Source organism: Vanessa cardui, chromosome 30 (genome assembly GCF_905220365.1).
Source record: "Vanessa cardui chromosome 30, ilVanCard2.1, whole genome shotgun sequence".
NCBI classification, from domain to species: domain Eukaryota; kingdom Metazoa; phylum Arthropoda; class Insecta; order Lepidoptera; family Nymphalidae; genus Vanessa; species Vanessa cardui.
Window position 1 is genome coordinate 2,973,764 of NC_061152.1, and position 20,932 is coordinate 2,994,695.

Sequence of the window (20,932 nt, forward strand, 5' to 3'; positions counted from 1 at the left end):
TTAGGCCAGACGATATAATTTAATAAAAAGAAAATTAAAGTAAAAGGGCTCAAAGGCCCCCTGATCAGAAATTGTGTATTTGGGGGCTAAGTTTTGAAGTCATAGTCTGTTTTATGTAATGAGGTTATAGTTCATTTTAATATATTTTTTTACATGGCAATACTATATATGATTTACATATTCACTACAAACAGTTCTTGGTTAATATATCTCTATTTATAATACAACACTATTACACTCAACTACTTATATATGTCACCGTAACATTTTAAATACCGTTAGATTATAATCTATCTTGCGAGATTGTAAGCTGTAGACAGATTGTGAACCGTAACATATTGTTTACAATTTAACGCGTTACTTTTCCGTAGATTATAATCTATCGAAGTAAATTTCAGTTAAATTATAAAAACTCTTAACGATCGATATTGTATGTGTTTTATTGTAAGTTTTATAAACGTTCATAACATTTCGACAGTTTACAATCTCACTAGTTAGATTGTAATCTAACGATGTTTGTAATCTTATATACACTTTAATTTTACTACAGACCTAACGTCTACCACAGATTTCAAGCTATTATATATATTATATCTATTTTATCTATATTTACCAATGATATTACGTTAATTCAAGGTCAAACATGTATGTTTGTTTCTACCCCTTTAAGATATTAAACATAAAAAAATTTAATTTGGTAAAAAAAATATTTTAATGAACTATAATTATATATTAGTCTGTATCCCTAATATTATTATAAATAAGTTTTTACTTAAATGCCATACTTTTAATTTATTTTCGTGTTATAATAAAAGAATTTTATTTTAATTTCAAAAACACATTCGTTACAAGTACTTATAACAATATGACTTAATTTGTTATCAAAACTGTATTCCTCTTCTAAATGTTTAATATATTGTATCTGAGCAATGATATTCTAATAAACAGATATGTTATATGGATATAATTTCTGGTGAAGAGTTTCATAGAAACAACAGAAAAAAGTGTGCCGCGCCGGGGACCGTTTATTTTACATTTCGTTACAAGTAAAAAGGATAGCTTGATAAAAACAATAAGTAAAAGTGATAACTAGATGTTTTAATTACGCAAAACGTGTTACTACGTAATTATGATGTATTACGACGTATTACTGGCATAAATATGATGAAAACGACTAAAGGTAAACGTCCCAATTAGGACGTTTTCTAGTCTTCACTTTTTGCGCGTTAATGACATATCTGTTTACTAGAATATCATTGTATCTGAGAAAATCCGTCCGTGACAGATGAGTACGTAATCTTATATATTAATATCGTAAGATGATTTTGTCCCAGTTATTGGACGATAGCTGCATAAAGATCGGTTATGGTCTCACTTTGAAGAGCTCTAGTCGTAAATGTGCAGAAAATTAAATAAGATTCTTGAACGATTTAATAAAGAATTGATTTTAAAGAGCGGAATTAATTTACTGGAGGTTAAAGCGGTACTACGGTTTTATAAGAACATAAATGAAAAACGTTAACGAAATTAAAGTTGTTTTCGATAAAATCAAGTTCTAATGGAACTATTTGGTATTGGATGTCATTCAAGAGATGTTCTATCATTTGGCGCCGAATTTCGGTGACTGGCTTGCATTTTACAATGACATTATATCAAAATAAAATGGCGAATTTTTGCGGGATACTATGTTAAAAATCGATTAAAAATCCGGGAATTTCATTGTCAGATAACTGATATAATAAGGGGTAACTTAGGCTACAATAATAGTTTGTTTTGTTAAATTCAAACGTGTACAAGGTCGCGGGCACAGCCAGTATAGTGCGTTCAGCGTCGTAAATATATGTCAAACTATTTGGTTTTAAAAACTAGGCTATGTCGTCGGAACATCTTGGATTTGATGATGACGAGTAATCGTTGTCACCGCATCTAAACAACTATGAATATCGTTCTGGTACAGTCAAAGCATTCAAAGTACGATAACATTAAACTCATGAAATATCCCTGTCTCTCTTTAACTTAACAGTAACCCATCTGTATGAAAGAGATGAAGCGAATGTCAAACCGAATTCGATATCACATTCGCTTCATCTCTTTCTCACATATCGTACAATGTTAAGTTAAACAAAGATAGGGCGATATCTGAAATCGATTATCGCCCATGCCTAAAATTCAACTGACAGCTGTCAGGGACGCAATTTCTCAGTGGTCTTCAGGAATATAACTATAAAATATATTTTTACAAACAATGCTGTTCATCTATACATTTATGTATGATTTTGTAAATAATATGATTTAAAAATGGTGCTTTTTGCTTTAATTATAATTTATTACGAATTCAATTGTGAAATTATTTAATATTTTTAATCTGTGTCAGTAATTTTATCATAATTTATGTTCCGATATATGTAACATTAATATTGCAAATTGTACTGATATTTTAAATATATTTTAAATACTTAATATTGTTTTTTTTTCCACAAACCATGTACCCATATTTTACGACACCTTTTTTTATCTCGTTAGTTAGATAGTTATCTAGTTAGTTTATCTCTAATAACGCATTATGCGTTTCCCTCACGTGAAACTGGGAGGGGGGCATATGTGGGCACAGTTAATTCAATAGTTAACTTCGTTAATCTTTTATTCGTTAATTATGAAGTTAACTTCGATAATAGGTAGAGCGTTTAATCTTCTAAAATTAAACCCAGGTTAAAGTTAACCATGTAAAACTTATACTGCTTTTCGGCTTTCCATCTTTGCACATAGAAAAAGTACGTTCTACTGCAGCACTAGATGGGATAAACAAAAACAACAACAACAACAACAGCCTGTAAATCCCCACTGCTGGGCTAAAGGCCTCCTCTCCCTTAGAGGAGAAGGTTTGGAACACATTTCCACCACGCTGTTCCAATGCGGGTTGGTGGAATGCACATGTGGCAGAATTTCTATGAAATTTGTCACATGCAGGATTCCTCACGATGTTTTCCTTCACCGCCGAGTACGAGATGAATTATAGAGACAAAATAAGCACATGAATCAGCGGTGCTTGCCTGGGTTTGAACCCGCAATCATCGGTTAAGATGCACGCGTTCTAACCACTGGGCCATCTCGACTCACTACTACTAGATGGGTTAGCCGTATTATATTAAATAAAAAGATTTATATATACTGGTTCACCGAAAAAGGCAGCATCCATAAAGATTTTTTTTGATTTCGTGTCCAGCCATGTTCTTAATAATTTCTGAACTTTCTTTGTCAGAGGTTTTTGGCTCCTAAACATATTTTCTTCAAACTGAGTAACGATGCTTTAATAATCATCCCCTTGTTCTTGATTATTGCTGTTTCAGCTGTTACTAATATTATCCATTTAGTTTAGTTTCTTTCTTTAATCAGAGCATCTTCAACTTTTGCTTTCATAAGCTTCCTGGCTGTCGAGAAATTGCAATTATCGTAATGTTATAGCCGCAATACTCCTAACTTCGGGTGAAAGGTTCGGCAGAAGATTCAGCTGGCATACTTCGTCTCCATACGAGCATGGCATGCCGGTTAATTCAATCAAACAAAATGCCGACACATTGTCAAAAAACGACAAATGTAACGAAAGTTAACAAGAGCGTTAAAGTTTTTAGAATTTAACTTAACAGTTAATCCATTCAGCAGATTGTTAACTTCGTTAAATAACGATTAACGAGTTAATTAATTAATAAAGAGAGTTTCACATACCCTTAATAAAAAGAGTTCCACATACCCCCCTCCATAGATGGGCATCTATGGAGGAGGGTACGTGGAACTCCCCGGTACCCTGGACGCCGAGTGCGCCGTATCCACTAAAAAAACCAGCGGTATCCTCTCTAGAGACACGGTATGTATTTCACATGCAACAAAGAGATATTTAGATGCAGATCTAAGCTAATAGATACTAATCTTCATTATAAGTACACATTGTTGATGTATGCGATGGCCAATGTTTATTTTGGCGCTAAAATCTATGGACAATTGTTTATTTTTTAATGATCGTAGCAACGACCCTTATTTAAGGTATTACTAATATTAATACTCCTTAAAGTTGCATTTGGGTTACGAGTCGAGACGATAATCCAACTTATTATTACTTCCAAAATTCCGATAACAGTTACTTCGACGTTCAAAACGTCACATTATTTTAGCCAATCGGCAGTGAATAGCACAGATTAATCAAGCTCTCGACCAATGACGACGGCGATTTGCTGTCAAATGTTAGTAGTAAGAGCTGAGATGGCCCAGTGGTTAGAACGCGTGCATCTTAACCGATGATTGCGAATTCAAACCCATGCAGGCGCCACTATATATATGTGCTTAATTTGTGTTTATAATTCATCTCGTTCTCGGCATTGAAGGAAAACATCGTGAGGAAACCTGCATGTGTCTAATTTCGTTGAAATTCTGCCACATGTGCATTCCACCAACCCGCATTGGAACAGCGTGACGATGACCAATGACATCGCGTCAATTTGCTGTCAAAAAATTATTTGTCTTTTCTCCTGTTATGAGTGGAATAGAGTAAACACAAAAATATTGTCTTTTGAATAATATTTATTGCATAATAATAAATATCACGTAGTATAAAACAAAGTCGCTTTCTCTGTCCCTATATCCCTATGTATGCTCAAATCTTTGAAACTACGCAACGGATTTAGATGCGGTTTTTTTAATAGATAGAGTGATTTAAGAAGAAGGTTATATATAAAACATGAAAAATTTAGTAAAGAAACACTGATAATTTTAGAAGTTTCTATTGTGATGTCATTGCACCCGTGCGAAGTCGGGGCGGGTTGCTTGTTGTATAATGAGATAAAGTGAGCAGTTGTCTATTTCGAGAGATTTGACAATTAATTGACTTTTAATTCCCGTAAACCCGCGCGCGCACCAAAAAATGGCCTCTTATTTTTTTTTATTACGAATCAATCAATTCAATTCAATATTTGATTGGTTGTAAATTTTTTTTATATATTACATTATTTAGTAGAGGTTAAGGAACCCAGTAAAAGTAGATTTTTTTGTTTCCAGTACATATTTGCTAAAGCTGCAAAATTCGACGTCGCTTGTCTGTATTTTTATCTGTGGTACATTAGTAGACAAGCAAGGTTAACAAGCGAGTGACTTCATCATAAGCCCGGCCAATAGGAGCGTTTTGTGTCACGTGACAAACGTTTTTATTTTATGGACTATTTAATAAATTAACCCTTTCACCGCCAGAGTCGGATTTATCCGACAAAACATTTCGGGCTCATTCCGCCTGAGTCGGATTTATCCGACACAAAACCCTGTCTATTATATAATCAATTTCTAAAGGTGTTGGTGATGTTTTAGGCTAAAATACATATTTTTTTCGAAAGTTTATCTATTCAACCTTTTATTTGGTGTTTAACAAACAAAATAAAATACTATTTCATTACGGTAAATTTACTAATATTATTCAGGAGAAAATGCATTGACTTCCAACGCCTGAGTCGTATTTATCCGACCGTAGTGATGAGACATAATGTAAGAATTCATAAGATATGGAATATTTATAAACAAAAATATTGTATTAAATACCAAGTTATTTAATAAAAAAAGCACATTAAGTTATTGTTATTTAATAGCGTGTTGTTTTCACTCTGTGTAATTATATATTTTTCTAAGAAATTAGCGATTTATTTATTTCTATATGGACAACTATAAATGCAAATTCCCATCCCTAGACTGTGTCCATTTTGCTAATATAGCCAGCGCCTGTGTCGGATAAACACGACCGTTCATGACGTCACAACCGAGTGGAACCGTATGGAACTTTCAATTAGTGTTGCGCGTGTTTTTATAATAGTTTTATGTTCCTGTTTTAATTAAATGACGACTGCTGAAGAATGTTGTGAAATGGGTCGCAGGTAGAAAGAAAAACACGTCTGCACTGTTCGACAGTTTAATTTAATGTGACACAAAGTAACCGAGTATCTTAACAATAATTGAGTGAGTGAAAGATTGAATGAATGTAAACATGTAATCAAATAACTAATTAATTATTTAGTATCTGTGGAGACTTGGATTTTTGTAATATTCCAACAAAGAATTAATACGGATTCTAGAAGGTGATGACGATGACGAATTTGTGTCACGCCAATCGGTAAAAAGTCTGGCGGTGAAAGGGTTAAGTATTATTTTCAACTTTCGTTAGTAAATAACCATTTTTAAACTCATAAAAATAATTGACACTATTTTTCGCATTGTCAAATAGCACATTATAATCGTTATCGCGGTAAGTAATTCTCGGCTAATTATCAAATAAATGCATGACAAATCAATTATTTGGCGACGTTGTTTATTTTAATTTCTAAATCAAAGTTAAATGTTCTTAAAATCTGTTACAAAATGGTGGAAAAAGTCGTAGTTCTTGCTATTCTATTATTGATACAAAATATTTATTGTGGAGATGATTATAAGTGCGACTATAAATTTGGTAAATATATATTTAAAACACATATAACATTAATCATTATCATTACATAGTATATAAATAAAAATTATAACAAAAAGAAAAATCGACTTCAAACAAAACACTATTTTTATGCAAATGAATATGCACTAAAAAGTAATAAAAATAATTGCGTATTCAACAATGATGTTTTAGTAAGTAAACAGATATGTTATTAACGCGCAAAAAGTGAAGACTAGAAAACGTCCTAATTGGGACGTTTGCCTTTAGTCGTTACGTAGTAATACGTTATAATACAACATAATTACGTAGTAATACGTTTTGCGTAATTAAAACATCTAGTTATCCCTTTTACTTATTGTTTTTATCAAGCTATCCTTTTTACTTTTAACGAAATGTAAAAATAAACTAAAATAAACGGTCCCCGGCGCGGCACACTTTTTTATATTGTTTAGTATGGATATAACATATCTGTTCATTAGAATATCATTGGTATTCAACATATTTTTTAGAGTCCTCCTAAGTAAAATGAAATGAAAAATATTAGACTACTTAAAAGTCGATTTACGATTATACCATGTAGTTATAATTATTGCTATATTTGGAGCCGATGTCAGCCAAGAATCGTATCGTAAATAAACAAATTCTGTAGTATCAGTCCGTCAACAGAACTGGACTAAATGGGACCACACGGAGAGCAACAACAAACAACAACAACAACAGCCTGTAAATACCCACTGCTGGGCTAAAGGCCTCCTCTCCCTTCGAGGAGAAGGTTTGGAACATATTCCACCACGCTGTTCCAATGCGGGTTGGTGGAATACACATGTGGCAGAATTTCTATGAAATTTGTCACATGCAGGTTTCCTCGCGATGTTTTCCTTCACCGCTGAGCACGAGATGAATTATAAAGACAAATTAAGCACATGATACAGCGGTGCTTGCCTGGGTTTGAACCCGCAATCATCGGTTAAGATGCACGCGTTCTAACCACTGGGCCATCTCGACTCGACACGGAGAGCACTGCCTTTAAAACAAAAATATATCAAAATCGGGCCACCCATTGAAAAGTTATGAGATAACAAACATAAAAAAGTACAGACGAATTGATAACCTCCTCCTTTTTGGAGTCGGTTGAAAACAAGTGAAGGAGTACCAAACATACATACATACATCCTCACAAACTTTCGCATTTATAATATTAATAAAAAAAAACATCAGCCTGTAAATTTTTTCTATGTATATCTGTTCTGTATCTAATCTATCTATTATTATGTGTTCAGGTGATCCAACTTGGGATTACGCACAAGTGTTTTACAATAAAACGCACATCGTACCAGCTGGTGTGAAATCATATACAATTGACTTATCGGTAGGTTTAAAATTAAAAAACTAAAAATAATTTTAGGCAGAATAATTTTGTGCCTTGTGCATTTAATTTAAAAAGTAGATCAAGTCACCAAAGCAAGTAACTTACAGACTGTCAAGTATAAGTTGCCGTTCCTGTGGCAGCACGTGCTACACCCTTTGTTTTGCCACTTTTTTGTTTATTTTACCAATATCTCCCTAGAAAATACATCTCCTTTTAATAGATTTTGGGTAAGTTTTCTTAATAAGGGTACATAAAACAAATAAGATATAAATGAACAAAAAAATAAGTACATGTTTTTGCCACACGCCAACTTACACTTGACGCGCTATAGCAGTTAGCGCGTACAAAATTCGGATGTGACCGGTTTTACGAATTTTGCCGATGTTACATCTAAGTTGTGTCGTAATAATATGTTCGCTATATTAATTTATACCTCCAATAAATGCAAAGAATCAAAAGTAATATTATTGTGATTTAGATTATATTAAAACACATTTAAAAAAAGAAAAGAAAAACAGAAATTAGTATATATTACTTACTTATTATTATTAATTATTTTTTTTCTTTCTCCTTAAATAATTCGTAGGTGATCGAATATCTTTGTGATCTCAGCGTAATATAATTTAGTTTTAAATTTTAATCCATTGTGCTACACGTCCAACCTCCACTGCCGCCGCGAGGTACCTGAGGGCTGAGCGCATCATACTATCGTAGACTTGTTTTGATTTCTGTTATGTTTTTACTTTTATTTTTTATTTGATTTTAACACGACATAATAGTGGACTATTGTCAATGTCGTTCACTTGACGTACGGAAATAAGGTGATCACTGAAAATCAGTGCTGCCGTCTTTGCGAATTTCACACATAGTACGAATCGTATTTTAATTTAAGTACTTATAGAAAAAAAAAAAAAAAAACTATATAATTTAAATCGTTATTTTTTTTTTTTTTTTTTGTGTGTGTGAAATTCCTAGGCCGACAGCAAATGCTGAGTGATTTCCCTTTTTGTGGCATCGTACTGCTATGTAGGCAGCATTTTGTTTTTATTTATTTATGCCTCTTTTTAAAATCTTTATTAGATATTATTTAATTGTATTGTTATTTTAAGTTTTTGTTTTTTTTTGTTGTATTGTTTATGTCACTTATGTATCAGCACGATGCTTACAAATAAAAAAAAAAATCTTTCTTTCTTTCTTTCTTTCTTCTTTCTTAATATAATAGGCTATTTGGCAATGCGAAAAATAAATTGTGAATTATTGTAATCAGTGTAAATTATGAGTTTAACAATGGTTATTTACTAAAGAAAATCGAAAATAATACTTAATTTATTCAAAAATAAAAAAGTATTTTTTCAAACGTTTGTCACGTGACACAAAACGCTCCTGATTGGTCGGGCTTATGATGAAGTCACTTTGTTGTAAACTTTGCTTTTCTACTATATGTACCACAGATTAAAATACAGGAACGTGACGTCACCGACCCCATTGCAGCGCAATGTTGTCCAAGTAGCGTTTTCGCGCTATTTAAATATGGAATTTTTAATATGATGTTTTTCGGCAAATATGTACTAGAAATAAAAAAATCAACTTTTACTGGGTTCCTTAACCTCTACTAAATAATATAAAATGGATTTTAAAAACCAGTTAACCCTTTCACCGCCAGAGTCGGATTTATCCGACAAAATATTTCGAGCTCATTCCGCCTGAGTCGGATTTATCCGACACAAAACCCTGTCCATTATATATTCAATTTCTAAAGGTATTATGATGTTTTAGCCTAAAATACATATTTTTTTCGAAAGTTTATCTATTCAACCTTTTATTTAGTCTTATAATTCACATTTACTGTATAAAGAAACAAAAGAAAATACTATTTCATTTCGGTAAATTTACTAATATTATTAAGGAGAAATTGCATTGACTTCCAACGCCTGTGTCGTATTTATCCGACCGTAGTGATGAGACATAATGTTAGAGTTTATAAGATATGGAATATTTTTAAACAAAAATATTGTATTAAATACCAAGTTATTTAATAAAAAAAGCACATTAAATTATTGTTATTTAATAACGTGTGGTTTTTACTCTGTGTAAATATATATTTTTATAAGAAATTAGCGATTTAGTTATTTCTGTATGGACAACTATAAATGCAAATTCCCATCCCTAGACTGTGTCCATTTTGCTAATATAGGCAGCGCCTGTGTCGGATAAACACGACCGTTCATGACGTCACAACCGTATGGAACTTTCAATTAGTGTTGCGCGTGTTTTGTAATAGTTTTATGTTCCTGTTTTAATTGCCATGACAACTGCTGAATAATTAATGCGGATTCTAGAAGTCGATGACGATGATGAATTTGTGTCAGACGAAGATTTTATTATTGATGAACAGTAATTATAATTTTTATTTTACTTTTTTTTGTTTTTTTTTTAGTCTTATTTCAACTGAGGTAGGGTTAAAGCAGGACATATCCTCCTCGAAATATGGTGTAGCCCGACGGTGAGTAAGGTAACCAGAGCTCCTGGGGGGTGTTCAGCAATGCGCTTGAGGTGCTTTTAGTTTTTAGTGTTACAAGCTACGGTTGTCACTTACCATCAGGTGAGCCCTACGCTTGTTTGTCGACTTAGATGTATAAAAATTATAATAATAATTGTAATGTATCATTTTTTAAATTTTCATTCAGTAGTAGTAGTAGAGTAGGTATACTGTAGTAGATAAGTATGTATGTAGTAGTTGGTTAACCAAGCTCGTAAATACAATATCATTATTATAGCGAAATATCGACATCAACATAAAAAAATGTACCCACAACCCTATTTGTTGTAGGTATTATTTTATTGTTAAATGTGCCGGGCGCTGGGGGCACGCCAATCGGTAAAAAGTCTGGCGGTGAAAGGGTTAAATAGCCTATTATGCATCTGTTATCTCGAGTGACACACTTCGCAAAAGTGCGGGAAAAGAGAATATAAAAGAATGGTCGGTAAAGACGGTGTGTGTGCACAGCGAGCTGATATCTAAATATAATATATATTTAATAAATAATATATTATAATATATTCATATATATAATAAATTATATTATATTCATATTGCCGTTGAATCAATCAACATTTTGTCAATACCTAGCCGGCTTGGTCAAGCTAGAGTTAAATCCTTAATAATTATTAAAAAATATACGCTTTTCAGAAAAACAGTGTGATTATATGTTTCGTATGCGTCGACATAGAAGACATCTCGCCCAACAACGCGACCATAGCCTTCGTGAGTTTATTTAAATCGGTCGTGATAAATTTCAACGATACTAACTACCGCGATGTAGAAGTCCATGTATTAGCTATGCAACATGGATACAGAAGGCAAAAAGAACCGAAAAGGATTGAAAATGTGGGCAGTTTTAATACCCAGAGTGTTTGAAAGAAGATCAAACTTTAAAAAATAAAATTTTCGATTGACAGATTTTGACAGTTCTTTTTTTTTCATTAAATATTTCTACGTGGCAAATGTATTACATCATACAGCCTTGTAGGCTTGATAATAAAATAAAATTAGCCTTTATTGCTGTAAATTCACAAAACATAATTTTGCTGCTATTGTTGGTGTCTTATTTATTTATTTAAATACTTTATTGACCAACAACATATGTTGTGACAAAAGGCGGACTTAATGCCTGAAGGCATTCTCTACCAGTCAACCTTTAGGCCAAACAGAAAGTCATGGAGGCGGTAACAATAAATTAATAGCAAAATACAACTCACTGATTTATAGCGAAACCTCAGAAACTATTACACTTACAAACATAAAATTTAATACATAGGTTACTTATAGGGCGTAGATATTCCCTAAGTGAAACTCCATCCCTAAGGGGATAAAACTGTTTGTAAACATTGGTTACTAAGGCATTTGAAATTTAAAATGTATACTCTATAGATTGTGTGGGGCGTACTTATATTGTATCTTTGGAAATCCACCCCCTTTTGGGGGTGAAAACAGTCTATAGCTATAAGATTGTATAACCATTTAGAATCCTACGAATTAACGAAAATTAGTGTAGCGTTTAATTGAAACTATACTCAAGGCGAACACATGTTTATTAATTTTACCTTTCAGTATTACTATTTTTTGTTGCTTTTTTTTCGGACATGTTTAATAATTTTCGTTCTATTTCAACTTAATTACACAAAAACCTTAACAATATACCTAAACCTACCCTCTATTCATGAAAATCCATTCAGTCGTATTGGAGTTTACGACGAACTTACAGACAGACGGACGCGGCCGGGGGGGGCTTTGTTTTATAATATGTAGTGATTATTTGTACATGGTATTAAATATCTAACCAAAGGTCTCAAGTGTATCGGTGCTCAAGAGAACCAGCATAGCTTGAGAATGTTTTGATTACAAGATACAACAACAACAGCCTGTAAATTCCCACTGCTGGGCCAAAGGCCTCCTCTCCCTTTGAGGAGAAGGCTTGGAACATATTCCACCACGCTGTTCCAATGCGGATTGGTGGAATACACATGTGGCAGAATTTCTATGAGATTTGTCACATGCATGTTTCCTGACGATGTTTTCCTTCACCGCTGAGCACGAGGTGAATTATAAAGACAAATTAAGCACATGAAACAGCGGTGCTTGCCTGGGTTTGAACCCGCAATCATCGATTAAGATGCACGATCTAACCACTGGGCCATCTCGACTCATATATAACTAAACCTAAATCTATTTGTGAAAACCGCATGAAAATACATTCATTCATATTGGAGTTTATAGCGAACTTACAGACAGACGGACGCGGCCGGGAGGACTATGTTTTATAATATGTAGTGATTATTTGTACATGGTATTAAATATCTAACCAAAGGTCTGTAAATTTATTGGTGTCCAAGGGCCCCAGCATAGTTTGAGAAGGTTTTGATTACAAGGTACGCTTATTTAAAAAAAAAAAAAACGGTCTGTAGGTAATATTTGGAAGTCCAACACTGCCCTGCAAAACATTTGTGTGGCCCACACAGTGTGGGAATACCATGGGTCCTCTGTACAGTCAGAGTAAGAAAACCCTCGTCAGTTTTTAAATTCATTCCTTTATCAAGTCGTAAACTCTTAGTACCTTTTGAAACTGAAGCACTAAACTGACAACTGCATATAAAATTAAACTTACATAGTTACAACTTGGTTCAAAATAGTGCAACATCTTCGGACTACGTCTAGTTTTATATCAACATGAAATCTTAATGGCGTAATTAGTCATAGATGTGATATCTTCTACTGAATTGTCAAAATACGTCTGTCAGTGTCATATGTTTTCGATCGGTAAAGCTCAACGTGGCGAACCTTTTCTTATCCCCTGTATATATTAAATAATAAATAAATAAATAAATATGAGACAACATCGCATACATTACTCTGATCCCAATGTAAGTAGCTGAAGCACTTGTGTTATGCAAATCAGAAGTAACGACGGTACCACAAACACCCAGACCCAAGACAACATAGAAAACTAACTACATCGACTCGGCCGGGAATCGAACCCGGGACCTCAGAATGGCGTACCCATGAAAACCGGTGTACACACCACTCGACCATGGAGGTCGTCAAGTACTTTTGCTCTCTGTGTAAAGCCGGGAAATGTAGCTAGTCAAATATAATTAAATAGTAATATACTACTTGGATATAACCATTAATTTAATAATGAAATTACAATTATACAACATAAATTAAACGCAATTTCAATAGTAATTACATTTTGATTAAATATTCAATTACAGAAAGTGTTATATTATGATTTGTTTTAAGAAAATTCTTTATCTTTTTATTATTGGTATGTATATCCATATTATATAACAAACTATATCTAATAGATATATGAGGCACTAGCGCCCCTCCCCGACTTCGCACGTGTCTAATGCTGACACTAAATGCTATATAATGTATTTATATATTATGTTTTTTCATTATAAAATACATTAGAAATCTTCGATATATATATAAATATTTGAATGCTGTTTGTAATATTAAACAAAGCGCATTTTACAAAATGCATATATATGTATAGATGGTACAAATACTAAAATGTTTTTTTACAATTTTTATGTTTTTATTACGAGCATAAATAATAATAAAGTCACGCTCTTGTGTCGAAATACTGTACAGTATGGCAGTTTTTGCTTGGTATGTAACTAAATTTCATCAAAACCGCTTCAGTAATTTGACAGGCAGAGTTACTTTCGCATATATAGTGCTAGTACAGATTATAAATACGTATTAGCAGTTAAACAAGACATTAACTCAATAGGGATTGTAAAATAATAAAATCAAAGCCAATCACAGTTTATAAAAGTGCCCACTTACGAAGCTACACTCCGCGTTTAATTATCGTTGTTTTAATTTAAAAAAAAAAAAGAAAAAAAACTCATTTCTTTTTTTTTTGCTGTCTCTACTCTTTTTCGCCTCACGCACACTAGTAAGTACGAGCGTATATTGTAAATAGCATCACTCATACTAAAGCACGCCGACGGACGCGCATTCGTATATTTATAATTAAAATTAATAATTAAATATGAGACAACATCACATACATTACTTTGATCCCAATGTAAGCAGCTAAAACACTTGTGTTATGGAAATCCGAAGTAACGACGGTACAAACACCCAGACCCAAGACTACATAGAAAACTAATGAACTTTTTCTACATCTACTCGGCCGTACGAACCCGGGACCTCGGAGTGGCGTACCCATGAAAACCGGTGTACACACTACTCGACCACTGAGGTCGTTTATATTTTATATGATATACAAATGCTTATTATTATTTCTGCATGTGTGTGTGAGATAGAGATTTGTTTTTGTATGTGTATATTTAATTATGTATATATTAAATTGTAGGCTTAACGATATTAAATGAAGGGGAAAGCTACGTACTTGTTCAAGTACGGAAAGGCGATAAAAAGCCGAACACTGACACTTTGATACACAGAGTTGTTCCATCGCATAAATTCGACGAAATAGCAGACACGGCGCGCAAACAGTTCAAAAACTTCAACCAATTTAAAATCAAAACCAAGCCAGATGACAAGGAATTAGATAGTATTGTCTTTGCCATTAAACCCGAGGAAAATGCAAATGGCGACCGACGCCAATATGGCGCCGATTCTGACAGCGCGCGAAACGTAATGTCAGGCTTAGTGGGGAAAACTTTTGGTCTGTTTAAGAAACCGGACGACGATGACTTTCCGAATTTGAGAGCGAAATTGAAGAAATATAACATAAGTTAGTATTGTTTCATTTATTTTATAGGTTTTTTGCTGAGTTTTTCAAAATTATAAATTCTACAATACAAAAAAAAGAAATCCATTTTATATTACTGATTGGTTGAGGAAACTAGTAAAAGTTGTTTTTTTTTTTTTAATTCCGGTACACATTGGCTGAAAAATATCAAATCAAATAATTCTTTTACAATATGGCGCGCCGGCACCCAGGGGCGGATCTACTTAAAGGCTTTTTGGGCTGCAGCCCAGGGCCCCGCGAATACAGAGGGCCCCCAACCGGACTAAAACCAAAAGACGATATTGTTAATAATACAAATTAACTAGAGTTAAAAAAAAATCCGATCATAAGGTTGGCAACACTGCGATCAATCAGCTCGTGTGCGCGCGCATCTATCAAACGGAACGGGGAATTCCCTGTCGCTTGTTTTCGGTCGGACGCCATTTTGTTATTTTACCGCACTTCTGCTATCGTCGACTATATTAACGAATTGACTTTGTTATTGTTGGAAAGTGTTTAGTGGGTGTTTAGTTTTTTAGTGATAGATAGCTTAAATGTTATAAGGACCGAACCTTTCTTTTAATTTACTAAAATTGAAAATATTCAGCATAACTAGTCTTCCTGCTTTTAATAGGCAGTAGGTAAGTAAAAAGAATTATGAAACATGACTTTTTTATTTTTATTACAGTTTTTAAAACTAAATAAATCAAACTCATTCGATATTTAATTATAATTTGTGAAATTGCTACACTCATTACAAAGTAGGTAGTAAAATTAAAAATTCTATCCAGTTCTTTGTTTATTTACAGAAAAATATCCTTTTTTACAATATGTCTGCTAGAAAATATAAAAGTGGAGCTGAAAAAAGAAAATTACAGTTTGGTAGAGAAAAAGAAAGAAATAAATGCGCAAAAATTGAAACTTTTTTTAAATCAGAACATATAAACGCGAATGAAATAGCTATAAATCCTTTAAAAACGTAATGGAAGGTATTTTATGCGAAGACAATCTTATTGAAGGAAGCAAAAAATCACAAAACCAGGAAAAAAATACCAACGATGAAAATGTGCAATATCTTGACTTCCAACAACCCTCTGGTTCCTCTAAAAACGAAATTGGTGTTCAGCAAAAGGAAGGTAATACCGATACCGATGTGGAAATAAATTTAGAAAATATTAAGTTGGAGTTTGAAAAATATGTTGACGTGGGCTTGTGGCCAGATTTGCTAAATAATGATTTTATTAATTTCGTCCTCTCACATGAAATAACTGACTTTCAAAATAAAGATCGGAAGAATGTATATTCAGCTTCAATAAAGAAATATAAAGAACAAAACAGATCTTTTTCAAATAGATATTTCACTAGAAAAATGAAAAATGGCCAATTACTGGAAAGATCTTGGTTATGTTATTCAAAAAGGGTTGTTACTGTTTTTTGTTTGACTTGCAAACTTTTTTCTAAAACTCCTTCTCAATACACAACCGGGTTTTCAATCACGAAAATTCTAATGAACATAAGAATTCAATGTTAGTGTGGTTGACACGAAAAGAAAATAAGTCTGTTTTAGACAAACAGCTTCAGGAGCAGTTAAATAAAGAAACAGAATATTATCATAATGTTCTAAAACGGGTTGTTGCAGTGCTAAAATTTTTGAGTATAAGAGGCTTAGCACTTAGAGGTTCCGAGGAAGTATTTGGTTCTCCACATAATGGTAATTTTATGGGTGCTCTAGAGCTATTGGCAGAATTCGATCCATTCATACGTGAACATATTGAACAACGAGAGCTGCGACCAAACCCTGTATTATCATATTTATCAAAAACAGTATATGAGGAAATAATTGAGATTATGGGTAAACAAATAATTAAACAAATTATAACTGAAATAAATAACGACGACACAAAGTATTATTCAATTATGATGGATTCAACCCCAGATCTGTCTCACGATGACCAACTTGTAATTGTATTACGATACTTTTTTCGGGGAAAAGTATATGAAAGATGTGTATCCTTCATTAAAATTAGTAGCCATACTGGCTTATATTTATTTAATATTCTACAAGCCTTTTTGGAAACAAATGGACTACTACTGGATAACTGCAGGGGACAGTCATATGACAACGCTGCTAATATGGCCGGAATCTACAATGGTGTACAAGCACTCTTAAAGGAAAAAAATAAATCCGCAGATTACGTGCCATGTGCTGCGCATTCCCTTAACCTAGTTGGTCAAGAATCCGTCAAGGTTGCAACCGAAATTATAAATTTTTTTGGAATAGTGCAAAAAATATACGTTTTCTTCTCTGCTTCGACCCATAGGTGGGAACTGTTAAATCGTGAAACAAAACTAAAATTTACGTTAAAAAGTTTAAGCCACACCAGATGGTCTTGTCACTTTGATGCTGTCAGAGCTTTGAAAAGTAATTATGACGGCATTATGAAAATTCTCAAAAGTTTCGGCGAAAATAACGATGAAAAAGTTGATTTCCGAAAAGAGGCACAAAATTTATTTAATAACCTGGCGAAACTAGAAACTGCAATTTTGATTGTTTTTTGGGAAGAAATTTTGGAGAGATTTAATGTAGTTAATAAAAAAGTACAGAGCCCTGGTTTAGACATTGGTGAAGGCAATAAGTTAATTGTGCCATTAAAAGAGTTCGTGAAAAACATAAGGCAAAAATCAGATCAGAAGCTAAAAGAATACGAAGAGAAAGCTAAAAAATTAAGTACTAGTGTGGGAACAGACTACAGTGACATAAATAAGAGACGCATTACTTCAAAATTTTCAGATAAATCTACAGATAAAGTCTTAGTAAACGGCGCAGAAAAATTTAAAAGAGACACGCTTAATGTTGCGTTGGATAAGATGATTATGGATTTAAATAATAGAAGCCAAGCCTATGAGACCTATAGCAAAAAATTAAAATTTTTAATGGATTTGCAAAACAAAAATCAAGAACACATAGATCTGGAAAGTGTACGTAATATTATTGATTATTATCCAAATGACGTAGACGAACATTTAGTGAATGAGTGCATTCAGTTAAAATCTTACTTACTGCAGTCTAAGACAGAGTCTTACACCTCTTGCAGTGAAATTTTTTGGCTAATTTATGAAAAGAAACTTCTTGATGTTTTCCCATATTGCTATACCATCTTAAAGATTTTTCTAACGATGCCGATCACTAGCTGTGAAGCGGAGCGTTCTTTCTCCAGGATGTCATATATAGAAAACAAATACAGGACAACAATGTCGAACAATTGACTAAATCATTTATCAGTTCTTTCGATAAATTGCGATTTAACAAAGAACCTAAATTGCTATGACCAAATAAAAGAATTTGCAGCACAAAAATGCAGAAAGGTTGTTTTATAATTTATATAACATAATCATTAATAATCTGTCAATTTATTTTGCAATAAATAATGTTTTAATAAATGAATAAAATATTTTGTTTTCCTATTCTCTTACTGTACTTAACATATATTACATATACCTACATCACTGCAGAAAACAGTTTCTTGTCAAAATAGCAATTAGTTGAGTAATTAGGTAGGGCCCTTAGGCAGTATTAGCCCAGGGCCCCACAAATTCAAGATCCGCCCCTGCCGGCACCGGCTCCAAATCGACTTTTAAGTAGTCTTATATTTTTAATTTCATTTTACTTAGGAGGACTCTAAAAAATATTTTAAATACGCAATTATTTCTATAACTTTGTAGTGCAAATTAATTTGTTTTGAAATAACATTTTGCTTGAAGTCGGTTTTTCATTTTGTTAGTTTTTTTATTTATAAGTATCTCATTTCTTATCTTATTTTGTTTATGAGTTAGGAGAGAACTCCTATTCTTCTATGGATAGAAATCCACAACAGGGTTCGCGAATAAATATCAGCGGATCACGATTTAGATCAATTGATTCTTTCTGTCTTCTGAACTACAAATTTTGTAGATTAATGTTTATCCTGGCAAAACGTAGCGAAAAACTACAATGGGCTATTTGACAATGCGAAAAATTAATTGTAAATTATTGTAATCAGTGTATATTATGAGTTTAAAAATGGTTGTTTACTAACGAAAGTTAGAAATAATACTTAATTTATTCAAAAATCCACAAATAACAATGCATTTTTTCAAACGTTTGTCACGTGACACAAAACGCTCCCGATTGGCCGGGCTTATGATGAGGTCACGTTTCTTGTAAACTTGGCTTTTCTACTTGGTATATGTAACACAGATTAAAATACAGGAAAGTGACGTCACCGACCCCATTACAGCGCCAAATTGTCCAAGTATCGTTTTTGCGCGCTTTTTAATGGATATATATATATGGATTTTTTAACATAATATTTTTCGTCAAATAGGTACTAGAAATAAAAAAACACAACTATTACTGGGTTCCTTAACTTCTACTAAATAATATAAAGTTAATTTTAAAAACCAGTCAAATAGCCTATTCAGAATACATTAGATTGTTTTCCAATATGGCAAACTCATTTAAAGTAGGGGAAATCCCCTTTAACTTTACTGCTAGCTTTTTATTGAAATTAAAACCTTAACTTCATATGCCATAAGGTTTATTTTACGAGGCACTAAAAATGGATATTCCCTGGAGCTCCTAGTGTTAATAATGGTTACTTTTTAATGATTACCTGATTACAAATTAATATTAAAATAAAATTAGTTGATTTATCTCAGAAACAAATGAAGATTATCATAATAATAAAATGTATTAAACATTTCTTTCTGAAATAGATAGACACTAATTCTTTTGTTACTTTTTTTAATAAACAATGTGGTATTCCCACACTTGTATTATATAACAAATTCCTTTCACTTAAGTGTTTACATAATGAAATTCTTTATTTTCTTAGCCTAGATATATACCGGATATATGTAAATAAAAAAACGGATTTTTTTGAACTCTGATCCACGAGACTGTCTCAATTATTATATATACATATATATATTTTCATTTTGGCTGTATATCGAAGCATCATTGCCATCGTATGTAATAATAAAAAAAATCATAATTTTTCAGAACCAGAAATAATTCAATTTAAGAACAATAACGGAAAACCGTCGATAATGTACGAAATCGATACAAAATCGATTTTACACACAATCAAAGAAATTCTCTCTTCGAGAATGTTTAAAGTTTACACAGATAATATAATAAAAAAAGCTGCAGTCATATATCGTACATTCAAAGAGGAATTGGACCAAGAATGATTATTTAATAAAGGAATGAAATCCTAGATTTATTTTATTTTAATAACGCTTAAATAAAAATTATATAATCTAATCAAATAGAGAGAATCAAAATATACTTTATTCGAATAGGCTTTTACAAGCACTTTTGGATCGTTATTTAACAACTATATTAAGTGAAGCTACCGCCGGTTCGGACTGTAATCTACCCAGAATAACTGGCAAGAAACTCAACATTTAAAAATACAGTCATGTTTTTTAATTACAATTGTATATGTATGTAATAGGTTGGGGAAAAAGTTTCTTCGTATTTTATATGAAAATTCAAAAAGTTTTTTTTTATAGTTTATTTACATTTGACTAAAGTATGTAGGTGCCATTTTGTTCCATAACTTTTTGCCATCTTGTTGGTAGTGACATGATCCCATTGCTGTAAAAATTTTGGGGCTTCTGATCGAAAAACTGCGACAAGTGGTTTTGGCAGTCCTCTCGTGATGTTAATCTGACACTGCCTAAGGAATTCTGCAGAGACCGAAACAGTTGAAAATCTGAAGGTGCAAGGTCAGGACTATACGGCGGATGCATTAATACCTCCCAGCCAAACTCTCGTAATTTTTGTTGAGTGGC

General features: G+C 32.7%; 2 protein-coding genes and 1 long non-coding RNA gene across 3 annotated transcripts; all 3 read left to right on the forward strand.

Annotated features, from left to right (window-relative positions):
• Positions 1 to 6,292: 6,292 nt before the first annotated feature.
• Positions 6,293 to 11,357, forward strand: LOC124542237. Its single transcript, XM_047120185.1, has 3 exons — positions 6,293 to 6,475; positions 7,735 to 7,823; positions 11,014 to 11,357. The coding sequence occupies exons 1-3, from the start codon at positions 6,388 to 6,390 to the stop codon at positions 11,239 to 11,241; spliced, it is 405 nt and encodes a 134-aa protein (XP_046976141.1). The 5' UTR covers positions 6,293 to 6,387; the 3' UTR covers positions 11,242 to 11,357.
• A 2,235-nt stretch (positions 11,358 to 13,592) lies between these two features.
• Positions 13,593 to 20,326, forward strand: LOC124542114. Its single transcript, XM_047120046.1, has 3 exons — positions 13,593 to 13,648; positions 14,714 to 15,097; positions 20,136 to 20,326. Exons 1-3 carry the CDS (start codon positions 13,609 to 13,611, stop codon positions 20,324 to 20,326), a joined length of 615 nt encoding a protein of 204 aa, XP_046976002.1. The 5' UTR covers positions 13,593 to 13,608.
• Positions 15,433 to 15,934, forward strand: LOC124542343. Its single transcript, XR_006967318.1, has 2 exons — positions 15,433 to 15,735; positions 15,904 to 15,934. It is a non-coding gene; the product is annotated as an uncharacterized LOC124542343 (long non-coding RNA).
• Positions 20,327 to 20,932: the final 606 nt, after the last annotated feature.